This window comes from Diadema antillarum, unplaced genomic scaffold, assembly GCF_040938485.1.
Source record: "Diadema antillarum isolate AM-2024a unplaced genomic scaffold, OU_Dant_1.0 seq00001865_RagTag, whole genome shotgun sequence".
Lineage (NCBI taxonomy): Eukaryota > Metazoa > Echinodermata > Echinoidea > Diadematoida > Diadematidae > Diadema > Diadema antillarum.
The window spans coordinates 78,086-98,884 of record NW_027272535.1 but is presented as its reverse complement, the minus strand read 5'-3'; the positions used below and the strand labels follow the sequence as shown (position 1 = coordinate 98,884).

The 20,799-nt window shown below is 37.3% G+C and overlaps 1 protein-coding gene across 1 annotated transcript in view; it reads left to right on the top strand.

Moving 5' to 3' along the window:
- Positions 1-1,506: 1,506 nt before the first annotated feature.
- Positions 1,507-20,799, top strand: part of LOC139712844 (probable G-protein coupled receptor CG31760) — a 44,272-nt gene continuing 24,979 nt past the window's right edge. The window contains exons 1-4 of the mRNA XM_071624633.1: positions 1,507-1,524; positions 2,422-2,460; positions 6,706-7,502; positions 18,744-18,888. Coding sequence (XP_071480734.1) covers positions 1,507-1,524; positions 2,422-2,460; positions 6,706-7,502; positions 18,744-18,888 — 999 coding nt within the window. The remainder of the gene's footprint in view (positions 1,525-2,421; positions 2,461-6,705; positions 7,503-18,743; positions 18,889-20,799) is intronic.

The following is a 20,799-nucleotide window of genomic DNA, read 5'->3' as shown; positions in this document are numbered from 1 at the left end:
AGTTTGTGATGACGGAGAACGAACTTTCATAAATCTAGAAGGACATAGTCCCTCAAATAGGCCTAAACGTAAATTTCGGAATTCTTACGAACATTTGAGCAGCGAAGTCGGATCGTTGGGGAGTTTATGTCTTCGTATGGTAGCGGAAAATCGCAAAGTGAGAAACGGGAAATTTTCGGAATGGTCACTATACCATGGGGTCAAAACTTCAAGGTCACACAGAATTTGCAAGGGTCAACCGATTATCACCAAAATCTAATCGATTCTTTCCTGTCATTATCCAAACATTCCCTGAACATTTCGTGCAAATCCGTTTACCCGTTCTCTTGTTATCTTGTACACAAACAAACAAACAAACAAACAAACAAACAAACAAACATACAAACAAACAAACAAACAAACAAAAAACAAACAAACAAACAAACAAACAAACAAACAAACATACGGAACCCTTTACATAACCCCCTGCCGATTTTCATCGGCGTGGGTAATTACCTGAGCCGTTTCCACAGTCGCGACGGCGGAAACGGCTCAGGTCACATCCCATGCGTCGGATGTAGCCTACGCTATAGTATGTACTTTCAAAGCCCATGGGTATGTCATGCATTGTACGGATGGCTTAAAAAGAGAAATTGTTTTTTTTTCCCCCTACAATGGAAGACAATGAAAGTTTCCTGCTAAACGACTCTGTTAATGGGGAATAGACCAAAATAATCCTCAGCCACTTCCGTCGATAGGATGTTATATATTTGACGTACTGTGACCTCCTTATACAAGCGAATATGTGCAGCATTTCATAGAATTTCATCATAGGGGATTCCCCCTTTGCTACCCAGAAGTGAAATCCCTTTTGCCCCATCTCCCTTCCCTCATGCAGTGCTCACCTTCCCCTGTAACGCTTGTCAGAACGATAATTTGTATAATTTGCGCATTTTTTAACCAGGTTTGTTAACTGTTCCGTGCATCATTACGTGTCCAAGAGACATAACGTTGTCACGAATCACAACATAGTGATAATTTTTACCGATCAATTTCATTTATATCATGTATATGTTTTCATATTCATGGTTATATGCCTCATGGTGATTAGAAACATCACGCAATTTTCTATATAAGCTTTACAATTCCGAAGGTTCGGTAGTGATTAACGAATCTTCGGAATCACTCTAACAACCATCACCCGCGCACAGATCATTACATTTTACAAGCACACACACACAAACACAACCACAAACACAAACACAAACAAAACTTGGACCAACTATCTCAATGAAATCAACATCTAGACATACTTTAACGCGAAAGTATACTTCTTGTCAGACATATGGTATTGAAAATTGTCATTCACTCACTTTTTTGTGTTTTTGTGTTTAATTTTCTTTATTTTATCAAAGTTGGTTGGAGATAAGGATTGGAGAATGTTATCGCTTTCGTAACGATATCCTGACTAAAAATGCTAAACAAAATACTAAAAATCTAAAAAACAACATTAAAAAGTCCCAGGACATGGATTTGTCGTTGAGGGTAGATTTTGAAAAAGCACATATCAAGCTTTATAATGATGTATAACTCAATTCATATTGACTCTCCTAAGCCTAATATCTAAATATTGGAAAGAAGGCACACGCTCTGGAAGAGTGAGTACTTAGAAAAGACGCTTGGGAGTAAAAACAGTCTATCAAAAGCTTAATCTTACCATGTTGTGCTCTGTGCAAAGAACAGAAGATGAAAGGGACAAAAAATGATGTAAAACGCCTTCGCAAGAACGATGAAGGAATTATCAGATTAAACTGAAATTGAGCATGCTCTATCAAGACATGCTATCCACGACTGATAACAACTTTAAAAGCAGCAGCATTATTCTTTAAAAAGTTATAAAAGAAGAATGTATAAAAGGTTTTTAAGAAATGAAGAGAGGCCTGTAAGACATTTTCAACACATTTTCCTACCAAAAAAAAAAAAAAATTGCCAAATGAAATTTTGATGAAATGATGTCAAATTTTGATGTCAGTTTGATGTCAAATGAAATTGTCAAAAAACGATTCAAAACTTTAGAATATAATGTAATGTAATGTTATATAATGTTGTGTAATGTTATGTAATGTAATGTAATGCAATGTGACGTAATGTAATGTAATGTAAGGTAATGTAATGTAGAAGAAGGATTACTCTTTCAGAAACAATTCAAGACGAGGTCGACCAGGTTCACCACCCTATTAGTACTCACGCAAAAATCAGAGTGTGCATCTACTGTTGGTTTTGTGATGTTCTGCCACATATACACTATTTTACACTTTCTCCCAAAGGAAATTTCTATAGCTAAAGCAATCTAAGTCCTAAATATTCCACTAGCTATACTAGTAGTTTATAAGATGACATAGATGTGCATTCCCTGCACATCCATGCAAAATAACCTGGCAGAGCAAAATAATTTTCCCCATACAACACTTAATCTCGACTGTCACACCGCACCACTTGCATTACAGGGTATATTTATCTTTACAGGGGAATTCCATTCCATGCTCTGTCAAAATGACTTTGCTGTTTAGGTGCATTTAAACTACAATGTAGCAGGAAGGTAATAGCTCCACTGACGTCAGCGACAAGGTGAATTAAAAAACAACAACAACTAGCCACTAAACTCTGGCATTTATACACGCTTCGCATGTTTTCGATAAAGAGCGACGATGACCGTCTTGACCATGCATTTGGTAATGGGAGGCGGCGATTATCATTACATCTCATCACAATTTCCAAAGGAATTGTTAACGACTGAATCTTCTAATTTGTTTCATGTGTTTCCGTTTTGGGTTTTGCTGTGTTTTTGTTTCTAGATTTATTTTTTTTTTTGTTCTTGGATTCATGAACTTGAGCTCAATTAAGAAAAGAGAGAGAGAACAAAAAGAAAAGGAGAATTGTGGAAGGACAAAATCGTGCAAAACAGGAAAAGAAATGTAGTAAAGCATTTTTGCCTCATCCATTTGTCCTACTTATGATTTGCGATATAATTTTCTGGCCAGTGTGCATTGTTTGTTGCAAATGTGATGCATTGTGTAGATCCACACATGTTTTGTCGCATGTGTTTTGGCATTGTGTAGATCCACACATGTTTTGTCACATGTGTTTTGACTTTGATCAAATTCAGATATTCTGTTAATTCATCTAATGAGACGTATAGTTGATCGTGGAATTCAGGTTCTCTTAAAGTTCAACAGACTATAATCAAAAGCCAGTTACCGTGCATGGTAGATAACAATATCCTAACGTTGTTCCGGAGAGCGTGAGTGTAAGCGTGACAATTATTTGCCCTGACATAATCAGGACAACCTGCATCAGTCCCTATTTCTGTTTCGTTTGTTAGTTTCATTCCGGAGAAAACAACAACAGCATACAACCTTACGGGTTGAATGAAAGTAACAATAGTCCAATGAATAATTTGTTCGTTTCATTTTACATCTGAGAAGATGGTTTAGGATGGTCCATATTCAGCTACAAGTCCATTCAAATGCCAGTTGAATGTTGTGCTTTTTTATGACAATGGTAATAATTATACTGGAAATAAAGATTTGTGTTCCACGTTCTACAAGCGTGGCTTTTTTAGTGGAACACTGTTTTCCATCATTGTGATTATTTACTATTTTTGTTGCCATGACAAAGTGCATTGTTTTTTTTTACGACATCATTCGTGTATAATATACTTTATATTGTATTGAAAAAATCCTTTATCGGACGAGTGTAAGAGAAATGAAAAAAAAAAATGTATCACTTTGGATTATGTCAACTTTTTCTTTTCTTTTCTTTGTGATGATGGAAATAAATAAACTATTGAACTATTGACCTATTGAATTGAAAGATATTTATAATACTATTTATGATGAAGAATAGCTACTTCTATATATCGTACTGACTGAACGTTCATATATTGGCTGAGAAGAAACTCGACATATAAATGATAGTGGAATATTTCATCGTGTCGTTGGAGGGAAATTCTGTACCAGTTAAAAGTTAGTCTGAAAAGACAGAGAAGTTTTACAAGCACGACAGTGAAAATTGATCAACATTGGATAAAGATTAGGAAAGTTATGAAGTTGTGACTGAAATTTCGTTAATTCTCTTTGAAGAGTTACTTAACAGTCAATGTGAATATACAGATAGTGAGTTGATGATGTCATCGCATCTTGCCATATAGCTTGCATTAGAATCTTGAAATTTCTCCTTTTTTATTTGAACAAAACGCAATTATGTCCTGGTCTCAAATCGTAATATACGCGACTGATCATATTTCTACACCAAGTGATCTGAATTCTTGTATTTTTTGTAGACATGTGATCAATGGAAAATATTGTAAGATGATGACATCATCAGCTCACTCATTTGCATATCAACATCAACTAATCAAGAACTGTTAGGGAATTAGGGAATTCTTACAATTTCATAACTTTGATCCAGTTTTGATCAAAGTTTCACTGTTGTTATTGTCTCTGTTTTTCTTCCTCTTTAGACTAAGAGTATTCTTTTTTTCAACTTGCAACTGATTGACAAATTGCCCTACCCGACGTTTTTTGTCATGGCTACTATACAAAAAACACTCATTAACTGAATGCTTATTCACGTCGATTTAGGGCAATTTGAGAATACTAGTTGCAATTAAAACAAAAAACGATTCGATGGAATAATTTCATCAGTTTGATTAAGTGCAATATATAAAATACATTCGCCCTTTTTGTGTCAGGGTCTTTGCACAGTATCTACATCGTCATGGGTATGTCATAAATACATACTACTGAAATGAATATGGGGAATGTTATCAAAACTTATTGTAAGTACTCCTGTCAACACCAGAAACAAGCTACAGCATTATAAACACAAATGTCATTATGACTAAAAAGTTATAAAATGAAAGAATTGTGATCACATAACAATAACATAGCCAATAGCGTTGTCATGAAATGTACAAGCAATTTCCAAAGTGTTGCTCTCGCTCACTTTAGCATGAAAACGAAAAAAAAAAAAGCAAACCAAGACCAAGGCTGCGGCAAAATCACGAAAACGGAAGCTAATTGCCGGTCTAATTGCCGTTTAACCTTAGCTGCTATAATTTTTCCGCAGATATCGTCTCATCTTAATTCATGTCACTTAAACCACCTGTTTTGAGAAGGCTGCTGAAAACACATTAAGTTGGTCGGTGATACGTCCTGCGAAATTAATGTGCAGCAGCAGTGCTATCTGTTCTTCAAGAGTTGCAACCCCCAAAAGAGGGTAAGCGTAATCACGCCCTCTCTTGACGTCAATATGAATAGTTTTTGGTGACTTGTGCCGCATCCGGTGACAAGACATCTTGATTTTGCTTCTGCGACATGATAATGCTCCGGTCTTGTTTTCTTCGAGGACTACGGGTTAGGGTTGTGATAGGGTGTTAGGTTTAGTTTGATGTGAGGATTAGGATTAGGGTTAGGGTTATGTTTGTGGGTAGAATTTATATTCTGCTTTAACAGCGTGCAGATATTTCATAGGAGCAATTGTCGCAGGAGCAAATGTCATAGAACTGTCTCATCCAGCATCAGCAATGGACATAGCAAGGTGGTTTACAGCATTATAGTAAACATTGGAGTCAGGAATAAGGTTAGGTATGATAAAAACAACTTCGATAGTAATAATCATGAATTGATTGTAATAATCATGAAATGAGTTGATATTAGTCACGTTGATGAACATTATAATGATTATGATAAACGCAGTTGCAGCTGCAACGAACAGATGCATAGAAATAATGACAATAATATAGTGAAAATAGTCACAATGATGAACACCAGCCATGCCAGTACTCCATGGACTAGAGATCCACGTTTCGTTTTTCGGGAAAAAGAAGAAGGATTGCTAAACTTCTAACGGTGCGAAATTGAACTTGATCATTGTGGCCTACGAGCTCTTATGTAAATGAGAATTGCGCTATATGATTAAGGAGAACATCGAATTAGATCAGATAAAGATAAACAAAAATAATTCATAATTGTGTTATCAAAAGCTTTAAACTTCACCTCATCGAAACGATTAATTCATCAGTACAATGTCGAAGTTCTCTTTTAACTTATCCTCTGATATAATCACTATAACTTTAGCAAAGAGAACTTACGAGTGCTATTAGATTATCCAGGCTATACACTGATACATGATACCAGTTTGCGTATGACATCATAAATTTTAGTCACAAATCCGTGACAATCGTCTGGGGATGGAGACTAACATTGGCTTATTAATGTTACCGCCGGCATAGTTCGTTGCCCTGTCCATTCAACAGTGAGGTCAGGCGATCCGTTGTTATAAGTGATCTCCGCTTGGCGAGTAATCGAATCTAATAAAGCACACCATGAATTCTGCGTGTTCGAGAAAATCCCGATTGAGCTTCTGCGTCGAATGCGTTCCGCACATTGTCAGAGACATAGAGCGGATAGGAAAACGAGAAACAAGAATAATGATATCATCATTAAAAAAACAGACATGTGACGTAATGGCCGTTGCTAGTGATATAAATGCGTGACGAGAAAGTACATGAAGTCTTGTTTGCGCAGCTCGGCACTAATTCAAGTGACATGCGCTGACGCATTGTCGTAGCCCACAGCATCCGCGAAGATGTGTTTGTTGTGGTTTCTGCGTATTTTGGTGTGTCTGGCGTGCCGCGCTCTGGGCTCCGCATCAGCAGCCGAGCACTCCGCCGTCGATCCGGTCACGAAAGCTTTGGAGTACGTCGAGCAGATCGCCCGGCAGAAGAACAACTGCTCCTTCGGTCCCTCGCTGGACCTGCAGTACGGAAAGTCGCGATGGACATCGCAGGCAGAGGTGGCCGTCAGGGCGGCCAACCTCCTGTCCACCCTCTCCCGCACCGGCAACCACATGCGAGGCAAACATCCCGAGGACGAAGATCTCCTCTACTCGATCGTGATATCGAACGTCAAGAACAACGACGACGTCTTCGGGTCTGCCATCGCCTTCCAGAGCGACTTCTATCGCGACTACGCCATCTTCTGTCCGTACGCCTTTCGAGCCCCGGACCAGATCACCGCCAAGGATCTCTCCATCGGGTACAACTACACAGAAGAGGAAACAGACTGGTTTCAAGTTCCGTTCAACTCTTACAAGGATTATCGACTCGCTCTCTTGCCAGAAACACTCACCTCTTGGGCCATGGACCGACTCAACGATGCTTCATCCTCCAACGTCAATAGGTGCAATCGACGACCGGGTAACTGTTCATTTCCCGGCAACGCGAGTCAAGCCACCACCAGCATCGCGAAGGAGATTGACACCACTATCGGACCGACGGAAGGGGTGTACCTCCTGGAATCCATGAAGTTTGTTGATCTATCAGACGGCTACTGGACGAAGCCCTACTTCGACTGCGGCGGAGGGGACGTGTGGATGGTAACCTTCTCCGTCCCTTTCTTCTGGGCAGACCTAGATAAATGGGACGCCGATCCATCGGGACTGGAATATTTCACCTTCGCGTAAGTAACCCTTCATGTCATATCCAAAGCGATAACACGTCACACTTATTAAAGAAGAACATACAAATGAAGAGTTTGGTCACAATGCGCGATAAGTGCCATTTGTAAACATTTTAGAGTACGTCTATCATCAAAGCAAAACAAAACTTTTCCAGTGATTTTTTCTGGTGATACCTTAACTGTGTCATAACAAGGTATATTCTTAAAAAGTTAATGATTAAAAATATCCCATCTTTCCAGGAGTTTTTATCTTGTTTTATTTTTTAAGCAGCTTCAGCAGTAAATATCGCAATTTAGCAAAAATGGAGTTAACTCGTTCTGGAATAAAGCTCTTCAAGTGTACCTCAAAACTACATGAGAATAGGCCAGTTCAGAGTTAGTACATGGGCACAGTGATACGAATGACCTTTTTTTTTTCTCTCTCTCTCTCTCTCTCTCTCTCTCTCTCTCTCTCTCTCAGTCAGTTAGGGACACTTCATTTGCTTTCAGAAGACATAATGCATACGCTTTACGTAACAATTTATGGGATTCATCAACCCTGTTCAAACAAACAATGAACTTGTGTAGACCGAAATGACCAGAATGATCCATCAATTAACACTTGAGGGAGCATCTATTTCATTCTTTTGCACTGAATATATTAACAATCTCTTTCTATTGATCTTGTCAAATACCACTTTTGCTATCAGGTGGATGTGCTGGAGAGCAGCATTTATACGGATTACACGAATAATAATTACATCACAGATGCTTATCCCGGTGAATTTAAAAACCTGTTGGTACCAATCATTTTTTTTTTCTGCTCATGCGCAAAGTGGAACTGCGAACTGGCTTATTCAGTGAAGGCAGAAAGAGCAGTGCTTCGCACCAGCGAAACTTCGGGAAAATCGGACTATACATTAAAATGTATGAATTAGTCATATATAACTGTTTTTCAAGATTTTAGTTAAATCACTGTGTCATCGTTGCTATAGATGAGAAGATTACAACATTTCGTTACGTGACGGTAGGGCGTCCATGTAAAGAAAATGCATTTTTCAAATTTCAAGTTGTCACATTTCCGATTTCATTTGTCATAGACAGTACAGTACAAATAGGTGCCTACACATCTCTTCGACTTGCCACTGAGGTAATTATGTAAACATGATAAAGGGAAATTTTATGCCCCCTATCCCCTACTGAAAGAGGTAAATCAAGCGGGTTTTTAAAACCATGTTAGAATTGGTAGAATATGTATATATATATATATATATATATATATATATATATATATATATATATATATATATATAATGTGTGTGTGTGTGTGTGTGTGTCTACATCTACTATCTCACAGTTGGAAAAATGTAAGTTAGACTGAATTTCCAAAAAAAAACCCCAAAAAACCTTTGAACTGGTCCATGCGTATAATTTCACTTCGATGATTTTATGAGCTTATAAAACACGAATGCGAGAGGAAGTGTGTGTGACGGTGTGTGTGAGGATGGGTGTTGCGTTGTAATAGTTTAGTCCGTGTATGTATGTAAATGAGATGGGGTTGATGTGGCGATGGGTAATTGACGGGGGATCCGAAGGACGGACTATATTTGGATTACTGATTTCATATACTTTTGAAAATGATGTTTGTATGCCGGGAGGTATGTAAATTTGTTTTCAGATGATTGACGATTGTACTGAAATTTTCAATAGCCTGTTCCTTACACATTCAAGTGGATGTTTATGATTCGTGCAATCATAGTGTATCGAATGAAATCAAGTAAAGATTCCTGAAAATATATATGATATACATAAATATAAAATTGTATTTCTTTATATGGGATGAATTTTCGTTCATTTTCGTGCTGATTTCAGGTTTTTGAAAACATCATAAATGGCTATGAAATAATGATAGCTCTCCAAGAAAATTTAAATTTAAATCTTTGTAATAGAAAAAGGAGTGACCAACAAGTCAATATCTACCCTTTACTCAATCTCTGCAATTTTTTTATTCCATTTTACTTGCCAGATATCTCGACCTCTACTTATGCATTTTTTTTTCTCACACTCCGACATTTCAAGGCCGATTCAAATTCTTTAGTTCATATTCATGTATTATACGAACATAGATTATCATAATGAAAGCAGCAACGTTGATTGGAAATAAGGCGTACCTTACATGAACTCCGCCTTGTATTTCTGTTTGAAGGTTAATTTCCGCATTATACTCGCCACACAATAGATCTCAAGTCGAGGCACTCGAATTCAATAACAATTCACATAAATGACATGCTGACAAGACCAATCACTACAGGATTGTGAATGAAATCAGTTTCCGTCGTATAAAGAGATATGGATGTTGGTGGCAGACTGACTGAAAGCGAGTAACAGGAGAACGTGTTCCGGAGAAGCACGGGGAGTTTGATGCTGTCAAAACGCTTCTTGAAGTCTTCAAATGTGCAAAAAGGGAGCAAATTTTGAACAGACGCTTGGCCTTGTGATGTGAATGGATTCGTGTTTCTATAGGAAAGTGCTTTAAATGGGCAGGTTTTGTCCAGCAGGGAAGTTTAGGTAATCGTAGAAGATGAATAAAAAGACAACGATCTATACATTCACTTGCAAAGTTTGTATGTATACTTACATGTAGTGCAAATGGAAGTATGTGTGTTTGTACGCACATTCTTATCCTATTTTTTTTATATAATCATTTATTTCCACATCCTGATAAAAAGCATTTACAAAGAATACTGGGAACGATACATACACAGTAGAACATTGGAACGATGGAGGAAATGGTGAACCTATTACAATTTCACAACAAACAAACACAACATGAAGCAGTAATTTCAGTCAGTGGGGGGATCAACATAGACCATTGGTCTTTCTATGGCTGATCCCAATTATTACAGCTAAAATAGATTACATTAATGCAATACAAACAGAAAACTGAACAGAGAAATTTTAAATGACATTGTCCTAAATATAATCATTCTATTGTCCTAAATACAATCATTCTATGTCTTCCTTTATTCGTGTTCAAGCAAAGAAAAACAAAAAACAAACAAACAAACAAACACAAATTTTACAAGTTACACAGGCACATACTGGCGTGGATATGTGAACCAACACATGCATACACACATATGTCTAAATAAAAGTAATGAGAATATATAAAAGAGATTAGTAAAAACATGAGTGTAATCGCCTGAATTGGCATCACAATGAATTTAAATGTGATGAGAAAAAGTATATATATATCAATACTTCTGTAATGCATTATAACTGACATTCTGCACACACACACCCAAACACGCACCCACACACGAATACATAACTATGGTAATAATGATAGTGATTTTAATAACATCAGTAATAATGATATCAATAATACTGATGATATACAGTGCAAATAATGACGATGATAATAACAATGCTCCTGTGGACGGTAAGACACGAGCGGACGGACTATGGACCGTAGAAATCATATCGTGCCCAGCTTTATGTTTTCATAATACATTGGACTTGATAATTAGAGTTTGAACTCATAAAATATTCATCTAGCAAGTACAATTATGTGCGTGAGCTTGAGACGTTTGATATGGATTTTACTGGAACTGCAGCCGGTCAATGAGAGAATTACATTGTATTAACTCCATTGATATTTCGAGTCCCTGATGTTTTTGACAATCAATGTTCACTACATATATGATAATTAAAGCCTACTTGATAATCGATTTCATCGTTCAGTTATCTCCTTTATGGGGGGGGGGGGGGTGTGCCTCCAGAAGGGGGAACGTCTGCGTCAGAAATGATGAGAGTTAATCCGAAGGTTATAAACTGCCAATGCATTGTCGTAATTAGTATCAGTATTATCGTAATAAAGAGATATACGAGGTACACCAAATTCGGCCAGACGAAGTATATAGGCATGATAGGAAGACGATAATGATGTAGGAATATACATCGTTATCCTTTCTTTAAGTTTCAGTTTCAGTCAGTTTTATTTCTCCACTTGTATGAAAGAAATCACTATGACAAAATAAAGAAAGAACAGTCGCATGAAAATATAAACAAGGCTATACTCCTATCAGAAATATCATGTGAATAATATGTACATATAGTTCATGGAAAAGGGATGGTACAGTATTGGAGGAGATGAGAATAAGGTTTTTAACTTTTTGCGAGATACCAGGAAAAAACTTATCATATAGTACAGAACATACCATTTTAAGAGGAATTCAAAGTCTATTTGATGAAAATTTGGTCTGGAATGACTGAAACATCCAAAAACAAAGTAAAAAAAAAGGCGATCGTAATAAAGTGTGGGTCCCACACTTTATTAGAATTGCTTTTTTTTTTGGATATCTCAGCCATTTCAAAACCAATTTTCATCAAATAAACGTTGAATTCCTCATAGAATTACATGCTTTCATATTTCATAAAAGGTTTCTCATTAGCTCACCAAAAAATGTTAGAAACCTGAAATCAGATCTCAACCAAAACTATACAGTTCATTTAAGTTTACAGGTCGAGGATACCGTATCTATAAGCAATTCGCCTGACTTCGATAACGGTATCTCGATGATATGGTTTGTCAGACTTCTCTGTTAACAACTGAAGGAACAAAACACATGATGATACACAGAATATCAAAATAATGTGAGTTCTCGAGTATTTTCAGTGTCATTTGACCGAGAAGGACAACACAACTGAGGGGGATATAACCAGACAGAAACGAAATCAAGGGACAAGAATTAGGGGATACCCGAAAATGAAAAGTTGAGACTCTCAGCACTCAACTAATGCCTAGATAGTGTATCGGGTATATCGCCTGCTTTTGATGACGTTAGTCATGTTAGAGGCAGCTTTGATAGTACTCTTGGTCATATCTTAATCATCCACACATGAATCAGGATACTTTATATTTTAAAAAATGGAGCTCTCGTAAAAGGCTGACAGTTGTTGTTGTGGTTGCTGCTGTTGCTGTTGCTGTTGCTGTTGCTGCTATTGCTGTTGTCGTTGTAATTTTGTTATTGTTGTTGTTTTGTTAATGTTATGTTTTTTATGTGTCTTTTTTTTTAATTATCTTGCAACTCAGCAATGGATGACAAAGAGCGCTAGTTTATAAAAACCATGCCCGTGACTGCCTAAAGCATTAAAATTCTGCATGTTAGCATGGACAACGATAAAATTCACCCGAAAGACAGTAATGTCCTTGAATGGTAATTAACTAATTACAACGAGTCAATTTGCGGGGTTAATACTCCAGACTTGCTTTTGTCAACTCATATATTATTTTCATTACCTTGAAAGCAATCTCAAAGACCTTTATTCAGTATCACCTTTCAGAAGTTCATGACGTTGCGTCAAAAAAGAAGCTGCAGTCAATAAAGCAGACTTATCGATTTTTGTGTTTGTTTCTTTGTTCGTTCTATAATGTAATTATACGTCTGCTGACAAAGATAGAATTCCGCTATCAGTTTAGATCACGTGGCAGCCTAGTGCTTTATGAACTTGCAGCGTTTCACTGTGAAAGATTAATAGTTTGGCTTGCATGCGGGGCTACAAATCAATAACAAAAGCACCATGTAGTCTATATAGCGCATGTGAATCTATCAGACCCAGTGTAATGAAATAATTACGCATAATTGTATTCATCCTCACCACTAGCTCCGTCGCATATATGTCATTTTAATATGTCTGCATTAATACAGCGGCTTTCAACTAGAAGACGCTACTACAATTTACATAAAAGCACAGGGACAGAAAAGCATAGCCGCTGTAGATAATTAATCCTCATCGTCCGTCGTAACATCGTTATTACAATATTATCCTGGTTAGATTTCTATAGAAATGCATAGTATATATAGTCATAAAGTCTCACCTTCCCTAGTGAATGCATAAAATTCAATTAAGTCTGGCTTAATTATCCAATTATGTGTGCTCGTCCAGAAACCCTGCGTCAAACCTCTTCTAATGAAAAAAATAATTGCATGGCTGCATACATGTCGTTTCCATAATAGTTGACCGTGCTGGTGTGTAAAGCGCTGCATTCATTTGCGTACACACACACACACACACACACACACACACAAAAGTACATTTACTGAGCAATGCAGAGTGCATACTGGAGTAATCATATCGGGAGGATGATTCTATGATGAATAAACACTCACCCACCCACCCACCCACACACACACACACACACACACACACACACACACTTTTTTGTTTTTCAACGATGTTTATTCTGTTCCATTCAAAGTAATAGCAATTTTCATTTGCTACAATTGAAATGACGAAAATATACATTTGTGATCATAATAGCAAATTTGCTATTGCTGTACATAACGACATAACAAAAATTACATTTTCATGAACAATTATCAATTTACATACAGTCACTTCCCCTATGCTCTCAAAAAAATTGCTTGAATTTAACAGTGATAATTCAATTCTTCTAGCATTAATCTTAATAATCATCCAAATGAATTATGCAGCAAAATTATACAGTAATAAATAATGGAACCATATTATTTATCAACCAATACCCGCCCACCTACTAACTCATATCCCTTCCCGAGTCCCTATGACCACCCCCACCATTTCCCTCCCTTCCTGTTTCCTCCCCCACCCCTATCTGTACACATGCAACACACAAACACACACAAACACACCCATACACACACACACATACACATGCACCTAATTTGGTTAACTGCTCTTGCCTACACATCACAATATAGTAAATATAGTTATATAATCAGCCCGCCAACAGGCTGACAGGAACGCATGGGAAAGGAGGGGGAGAAAATACAAAACAACACAAGAGAAAAAAAAGAAGAAGAAGAAGAAGACACACACACACACACACACACACACACTAACAAGGTGCTTATAGATGATGTGTGAATCTCTCTCTGCATAACGTAACTCCTCATTCATCTGTGTTCACATGCGAGCAGAATATTACATGTCAGTTGAAATCGTCAAACAGCGGTCGATGCAGTTAAAGAAAATAACTATAAAAAACTCTGGAACCTGTGGAATTTGTGCATTTGAGCAGATATGAGCTGCTCTGGCTCAGTGGACATGGCCACCGGACTGTCAATCAACGAGGTTTCTGGTTCAAGTCCCCTGGATGCTGCAGTGTACACCTTGCTTGCTAATTTCATGGTCTAACAAGCATTCACTGCATGCTCCCTTGGCGGCTTATCACAAATCATAAGATTACTTACAGGGATTGTTTAGTATTGGTTGAGATGAGGATTCAGCTTTTAAATTTTTTAGTAAGATGCTTGGAAACCACTTTATGAAAGGAATGAGCATGCAGTTCTAAGAGGAATTCAAAGTTTGTTTGATGAAATTGGTTTTGAAATGGCCGAAATATCCAAAAACAGAGTAAAACAAAGCGATCCTAATGCTTTTATTATAGGATCGGTTTGTTTTGGATATCTCAGTCATTTAAAAAAAAAAAGATTTTCAGCAAATGAATTTTGAATTCCTCCTAGAATCATATATTCTTTCATATTCCATAAGAGGTTTCTCATTATCTAAAAAAAAAAATCATCAAAAAAGGTTTGATCCCTGAAGACCCATCTCAACCGAAATTGTATACCATCATTTTTACCTGCATTATTAACGTTAATTCAATTCAACATCCCCACCGACGCTCACCCCTCCATACAAAAAAGCACCGAAAAACGATTAGATATGCTATAACAATAGTTATAACACTACTCTCCATTCACATGAAAATGATACCACCAAACTGACATCATCAAGAAGGTTACACCAATAAATCTATTGGCAGTACAGGCTGACCATTTCTTCCTGTCCATCTTATTCCCACTTGTCTCCAGTAACACATTTCAAACGCTTCCCATTTCTATATGCACGTCATTTGAAACCATGCTAAGATTAACCCTTGAACGCTCTGATGGCTGGAAGGAGATTGGTAGAATAGGTATGAGAGTTGAGAGAAAAACGAATTACTAAGTAAAAAAAACAAACAAACATACATGAAATATGCATTGTGGAAGATAAGTCATTCTTAAAATGCGGGAAAATGGATTGAACTGGATTATGTGAAAGCTTAATGTTGTTAATGACATTATTGTATTCATCAGTTGTATGTTTAAAACTTTAAAGTGGAACGCAGTCGAATGAAAAGACGTTGCCATGGTTACAATTGCTGTTTTTGCAGGCTCTGCTCGTGTTATCCTGTTTAATTGCTAGTTTTGTCACTCGAGATTCTATATCTGTCATGCATATCCTATAACCTGTGCATACAAAACAGATTGTGAATTTACAAAAGAGAGAGTTTCCATTTAATTTTTGTATTTGCATTCATCAACGCCAAGTCGGTTTTTGAGAAGACAATAACTGGCTTTACAGAGGCAATGCTCACAAAAATCGCACAGTGACTCTGGTAAAGCCCGAACCCTTGTACGCCAACAATCAGTGTCTCCTATGGATTTTAGGATGCCGTACACTCTATATTGTCAAGAATTATGTTCGCCATCTTCCATATTCTTGTGTACAGATAGATATATGTATAGTTATAGATATATAGATATATACAATATGTATACCTAATATCAATATGTATATGTGTGTATGTGTTTATATGTCTGTTTATTCACTCTTCACTTGCAGAGCAGCAAATGTCATATTCATTTCCATCACATCGAATTCTATGATTACAAAATCATCATATTTGATATGAAAGAATAGAGTAATACAAATATTGATGAATATACTCCCCCCTCTCTTTTCCTTTCCTTCTTTGTCTTTCTTTTGCCCATTTTTCTGTCACTCGCTCCAACCACTCTTGCGAAAGGGATGTGTGTATTAATTCTCTTTCTCGTTCTCTTTCTCTCAACACTAGTCGTTTATGTTTCCATGACTGCGCTTCGCAAATAGAACTAATGAAGACAGCTTGAACATATGCAGTATAAAATGCGATTGCTACTGGTAGAATATTATATTAAGGTGATGCATAGATGTGCTGTTTAAGAAGGTTTAAGAAGAAAAAAAAGAAAAAAGAAACGTCATTAGATATATGAGTATTGAAATACACATATCGTTATTTGATCTGAATTTTCAACGATCCATTTTTAGAGGGGGAAAGTCCATTAACTTTTAATGAAATATTCACAGCTATATATGCGTTAATGGAGAGAGAGAGAGAGAGAGAGAGAGAGAGAGAGAACGACTACAAATCGCTTTCAAATGTCACATGCACTCTAAAGAAATCGAAGCGGCCAGCATTTGTTGATAGGCGATATGTACTATACGAAGAAAATATCCCCCCCCCACACACACACACACCCTCACACACACACAATATGAAAATACAGTATGCATTAAGTGTATGTGTGTGTGTGTGTATGTGTGTGTGTGTGTGTGTGTGTGTGTGTGTGTGTGTGTGTGTGTGTGTGTGTGTGTAAGTTTGTATTGAGTACACATCCGCTTTATCAATTTGGCAAGTAACAATACGTGCTTTTTAAATTTATCCTTGTTTGAAGACAATGGAAGGTTTCATGAATATGGATTCAAGTTCAAGACGAAAGCAGATCAATGTAACGCCCAGCTAAAAAGCACCAGCCCTTTCATAACTAGTATAGCGCTACCTAACTCTGAAATATTTATCCCCTTATGGAGAAGCAAACAAAACGAAAACGAAATAGAAGAATATAACAGAAACCAAATTCATCCTCCAAAAGAAAGGAAATTGAAGCATTAATACTTTATACTCGGTATGGTCATTTCTCGCATTAATCGGCGACCCAATTCCACCATGCACCAATTTGTGACCACCAATTTTGTGATCATCAATCTGCAATATAATTGCCATGATCGACATCTCGACGCTGCCATTCCAGTGTCTCTGAGCTATAAAAAGTGCATTTTGCAAGGTGACATGTGTTAGTAATTGAAGTCGACGATTTTCCAGATCCCGCGGCAATTAATGACTTCAGAATAGGAGAAGAAAAAAAAACACAAACAAAAGCATAGTGTGAGTACAATCAAAAGTCGAGGTTATTTTTGAGCTCCTATTTTGCAGCCGTCGATATAGGCTGGTCGAGTGCTACGTGTAATGCTAATGTCGAAGTAAAGCCCCTTTGAATCGTTTTGGTTTAATGGTCCGGGGGGTAATTTCAGAAATGCAGGCAAGCCCGATCTTCTACACAGAGACCGTTTAATATCTATACCCTTGCACGGCATACTAGACTAGTAGAATTGTATTAAAGCACTATGTCAGAGGGCAAATAACAACAAACAGCTCTTTGAATGTTCTGATTACTTTTATTATCCTCACAACTCTGAGAGCATATGAAACCATAAATAAATAGTCATATTTTAACCAAAACTCAAAACGAATCAACGAGGGAACATTACAACAGTAATACTCCTAATCACAAGAGACAAATCCTTACGCATTCGTAGCAGATCCATGTAACGTTGCAATATTTTTCTTGGTGGCTACCAAAAAGTGTCTTTAACAATGAGACTGCATTATATAACATCTCTGCATAATCAGGGATGACAGATATATACTTTATTTTGCCACAGAGGACCACTTCCAAGACAGTGATCTTTTCTCTACTTTAATGGAAGTAAATACATGTGTCCGCCATGTTACGATTGTAAACTGATCAAATCGGCTCTGCGGAGATGCAGGGCGCATGAATAAGAATGTGAATATGACAAGAGTTAAATTGAATCGGACTGGGAAAGAACATAATCCAATATTTGAATCCTGAAAACATCAGTGAAACCAAGGACCACCTTCATGCGATCTTTTGTTATTTGAATTAGGTACATGTGTACGCCATGTTACGAATGTAGCCTGGTCAAAAATGGCTTTGCAAAAATGCAGGACTTTAGGAAAAGAATGAAAATATGACAAGAGTCAAGTTGAATCTGACTAAGGAAATACGTAGTCCAATGCCTCAATCCTGCATGATGATAAATGTAGGTGAAATCGTTTTAATCAGGTCGCATTGAAGTCAATCAAGTGATGACTGTGTTTGGAGGAGAAAAAATCGATGGAGAGGATGGTAAGTTGATAAGCATGCTGGAGGAATTAACAGTTCGAAAGAGGCTGGACGGGGGCGGGGTTGGCGTTGATTAACCCATTTTAAATGAAGCAATAATCACGGTGCCCCGATTCTATGAACTGAAATGCATAGTGAAACCTTCCATGGGGATCTTGAAAAATATCAGTGTCATATGTCTTCCGCATTACTCCCTTTACAGCGGGGTGACGACGATTGACATTTCGCTGGACTACCTCGACATCTACCAGTGTCCCATTGTAAACAGCACCGATCACAGTGACGGCGGGGACAGCGAAATCTTCGACCCGTTCGTGGGAACAGATCACTGCAAAAACACAACGAAGGTATTTATAATCAATAATTGATGAGATTGATTCGTCGCGAGCGTTGATGATGTCATTCTTTCAAACGCGTTCATAATGGATGAAGAATCAGAGTGGCACGGACGAATGACTGAGCACTGTTTGAGTGCCCTGTAATCTCTGGAAAGCGCTCGCTTTCAGACAGATTTGTGATGAGACATGCAGGGTACAAATTCTGATACTATGTATACAGAGTAGTGTATTGTCTGCGTGTTGCTGTTTATGTGAGAGTGTGTGTGGTTTTTTTTCGTGTGTGCGTGCGTTTGTATGCGTGCGTTTGTGTGTTGTTGTTGTTGGTGGTGGTGGTGGTGTTGTTGTTGTTGTTGTTGTTTGCGTAGACTAATGTGACTGTGCTTTGGATAATGCCTACATTAGGGCCAATGCATGATAGCTAGTGTTGTTGTATGATATGGTTTTGAAAGATAAACAAGCCAAAAACAAAAAGAAAATATAGAACCAAAGTTCTCCATCCACCCATTAAATACGAAAAGCAAAATTAATGCATCATTATTTTCTTCAAGGTTATATGACCATGTTCTCTTCCTGCAGTGTTTCCCCCTCATTGCCTTTTATAGTTCCTAGGAAGTGGCTCAAAGCCGTCGCCCCTGTGGTTACTTGCTCATGATTAAGCGCGGAACTATGAATCCAAACACAAACCAGCAAGGCCTTTTTTACACTGTAAAAACATCGGTGTTAGATTTAACACCACGGGTGTTAAATCTAACACCGATCAAACTTCAATAGAGGACCACACCCACAGGTGTTGAAAATGCCCTGTGATGGTGTTGAAAAGTGTTCACCTGACACTTCGTGGTGTTAATTTGACACTGTACCTGGTGTTATTTTGACACTGTACTGGTGTTAATTCAAAAATGACACCACATGGTGTTGATTTGATATTTGTTGGTGTTAATATCAATGGTTTAACACCCGTCCAGCTTCAATAAGAGACCACACCAGCTGGTGTTACTGTGGTGTAAATTTATTTTCACATTTTTTCAAAAATCTAGTATTTTATTGTAAAATTCTTGATCGTCTTGTTTAAATTAAAAATCAACAAGAAGTGCAGTTACTAAGAAACTCTTCAAAAACAGTTTAAAATTTGGAAATGACACCCGGAGGTGTTAATTTAACACCATAAATGAGCACCGAAAATTTAACACAAGCTCGGTGTTCACTATTTAACACCGGACTTTTTGCAGTGTATATATATGCATTTATGTTTCCTAATCTAGTGCCACAGCGCCATTTTTTTTTTTTTGTTCACCTAAGTGATGAGCTTACACCTGTAGATATCTATGGATATCTCTTCTTATATATCATAGTTCAGTTCAGTTCAGTTTATATCTGCGTTCCGTTTTCAGTACAATGTATAAAAAATTGACGATTTGTCATAAATCATATGTATTATTCCAACGCATTAATACACATCATGTGGTACGTTTTTATAAAGTATGCAGTATGTAACTGATAGTGATATTGATGTAATGACAGTAACAATATCAGGCGCAGAAAACACTGACTGGATATATGAAGTGTAAGAATGAGAAGGGAAAAAAATTACGAAATGTTAGCCATCTATCATTGGTAAAGAGTTTGATGGATATCGCAATCATCTCGTAACTGTCATTGGCAAGGTTAACATCATAAACCACAATTAGTGAGGGCGTCAGCACGGTGAGCGTTATCCTCAAGGTTACATCAAATAGAAATTAATAGTGCTGCTCTGTGCCTCATGCACTTTACAAAATAATGGTGGTTTCTGTTTTGTATGTTTATTTTCTCTCTTTTTTTTTCTTGTTCGGATTGATGCGTTCCGGTTGAAGGTTGGCATGGTTACACAATCACATTGTAATAGGCCTACTTCTAGAAGAAAAGTCTTTAATATCAAAA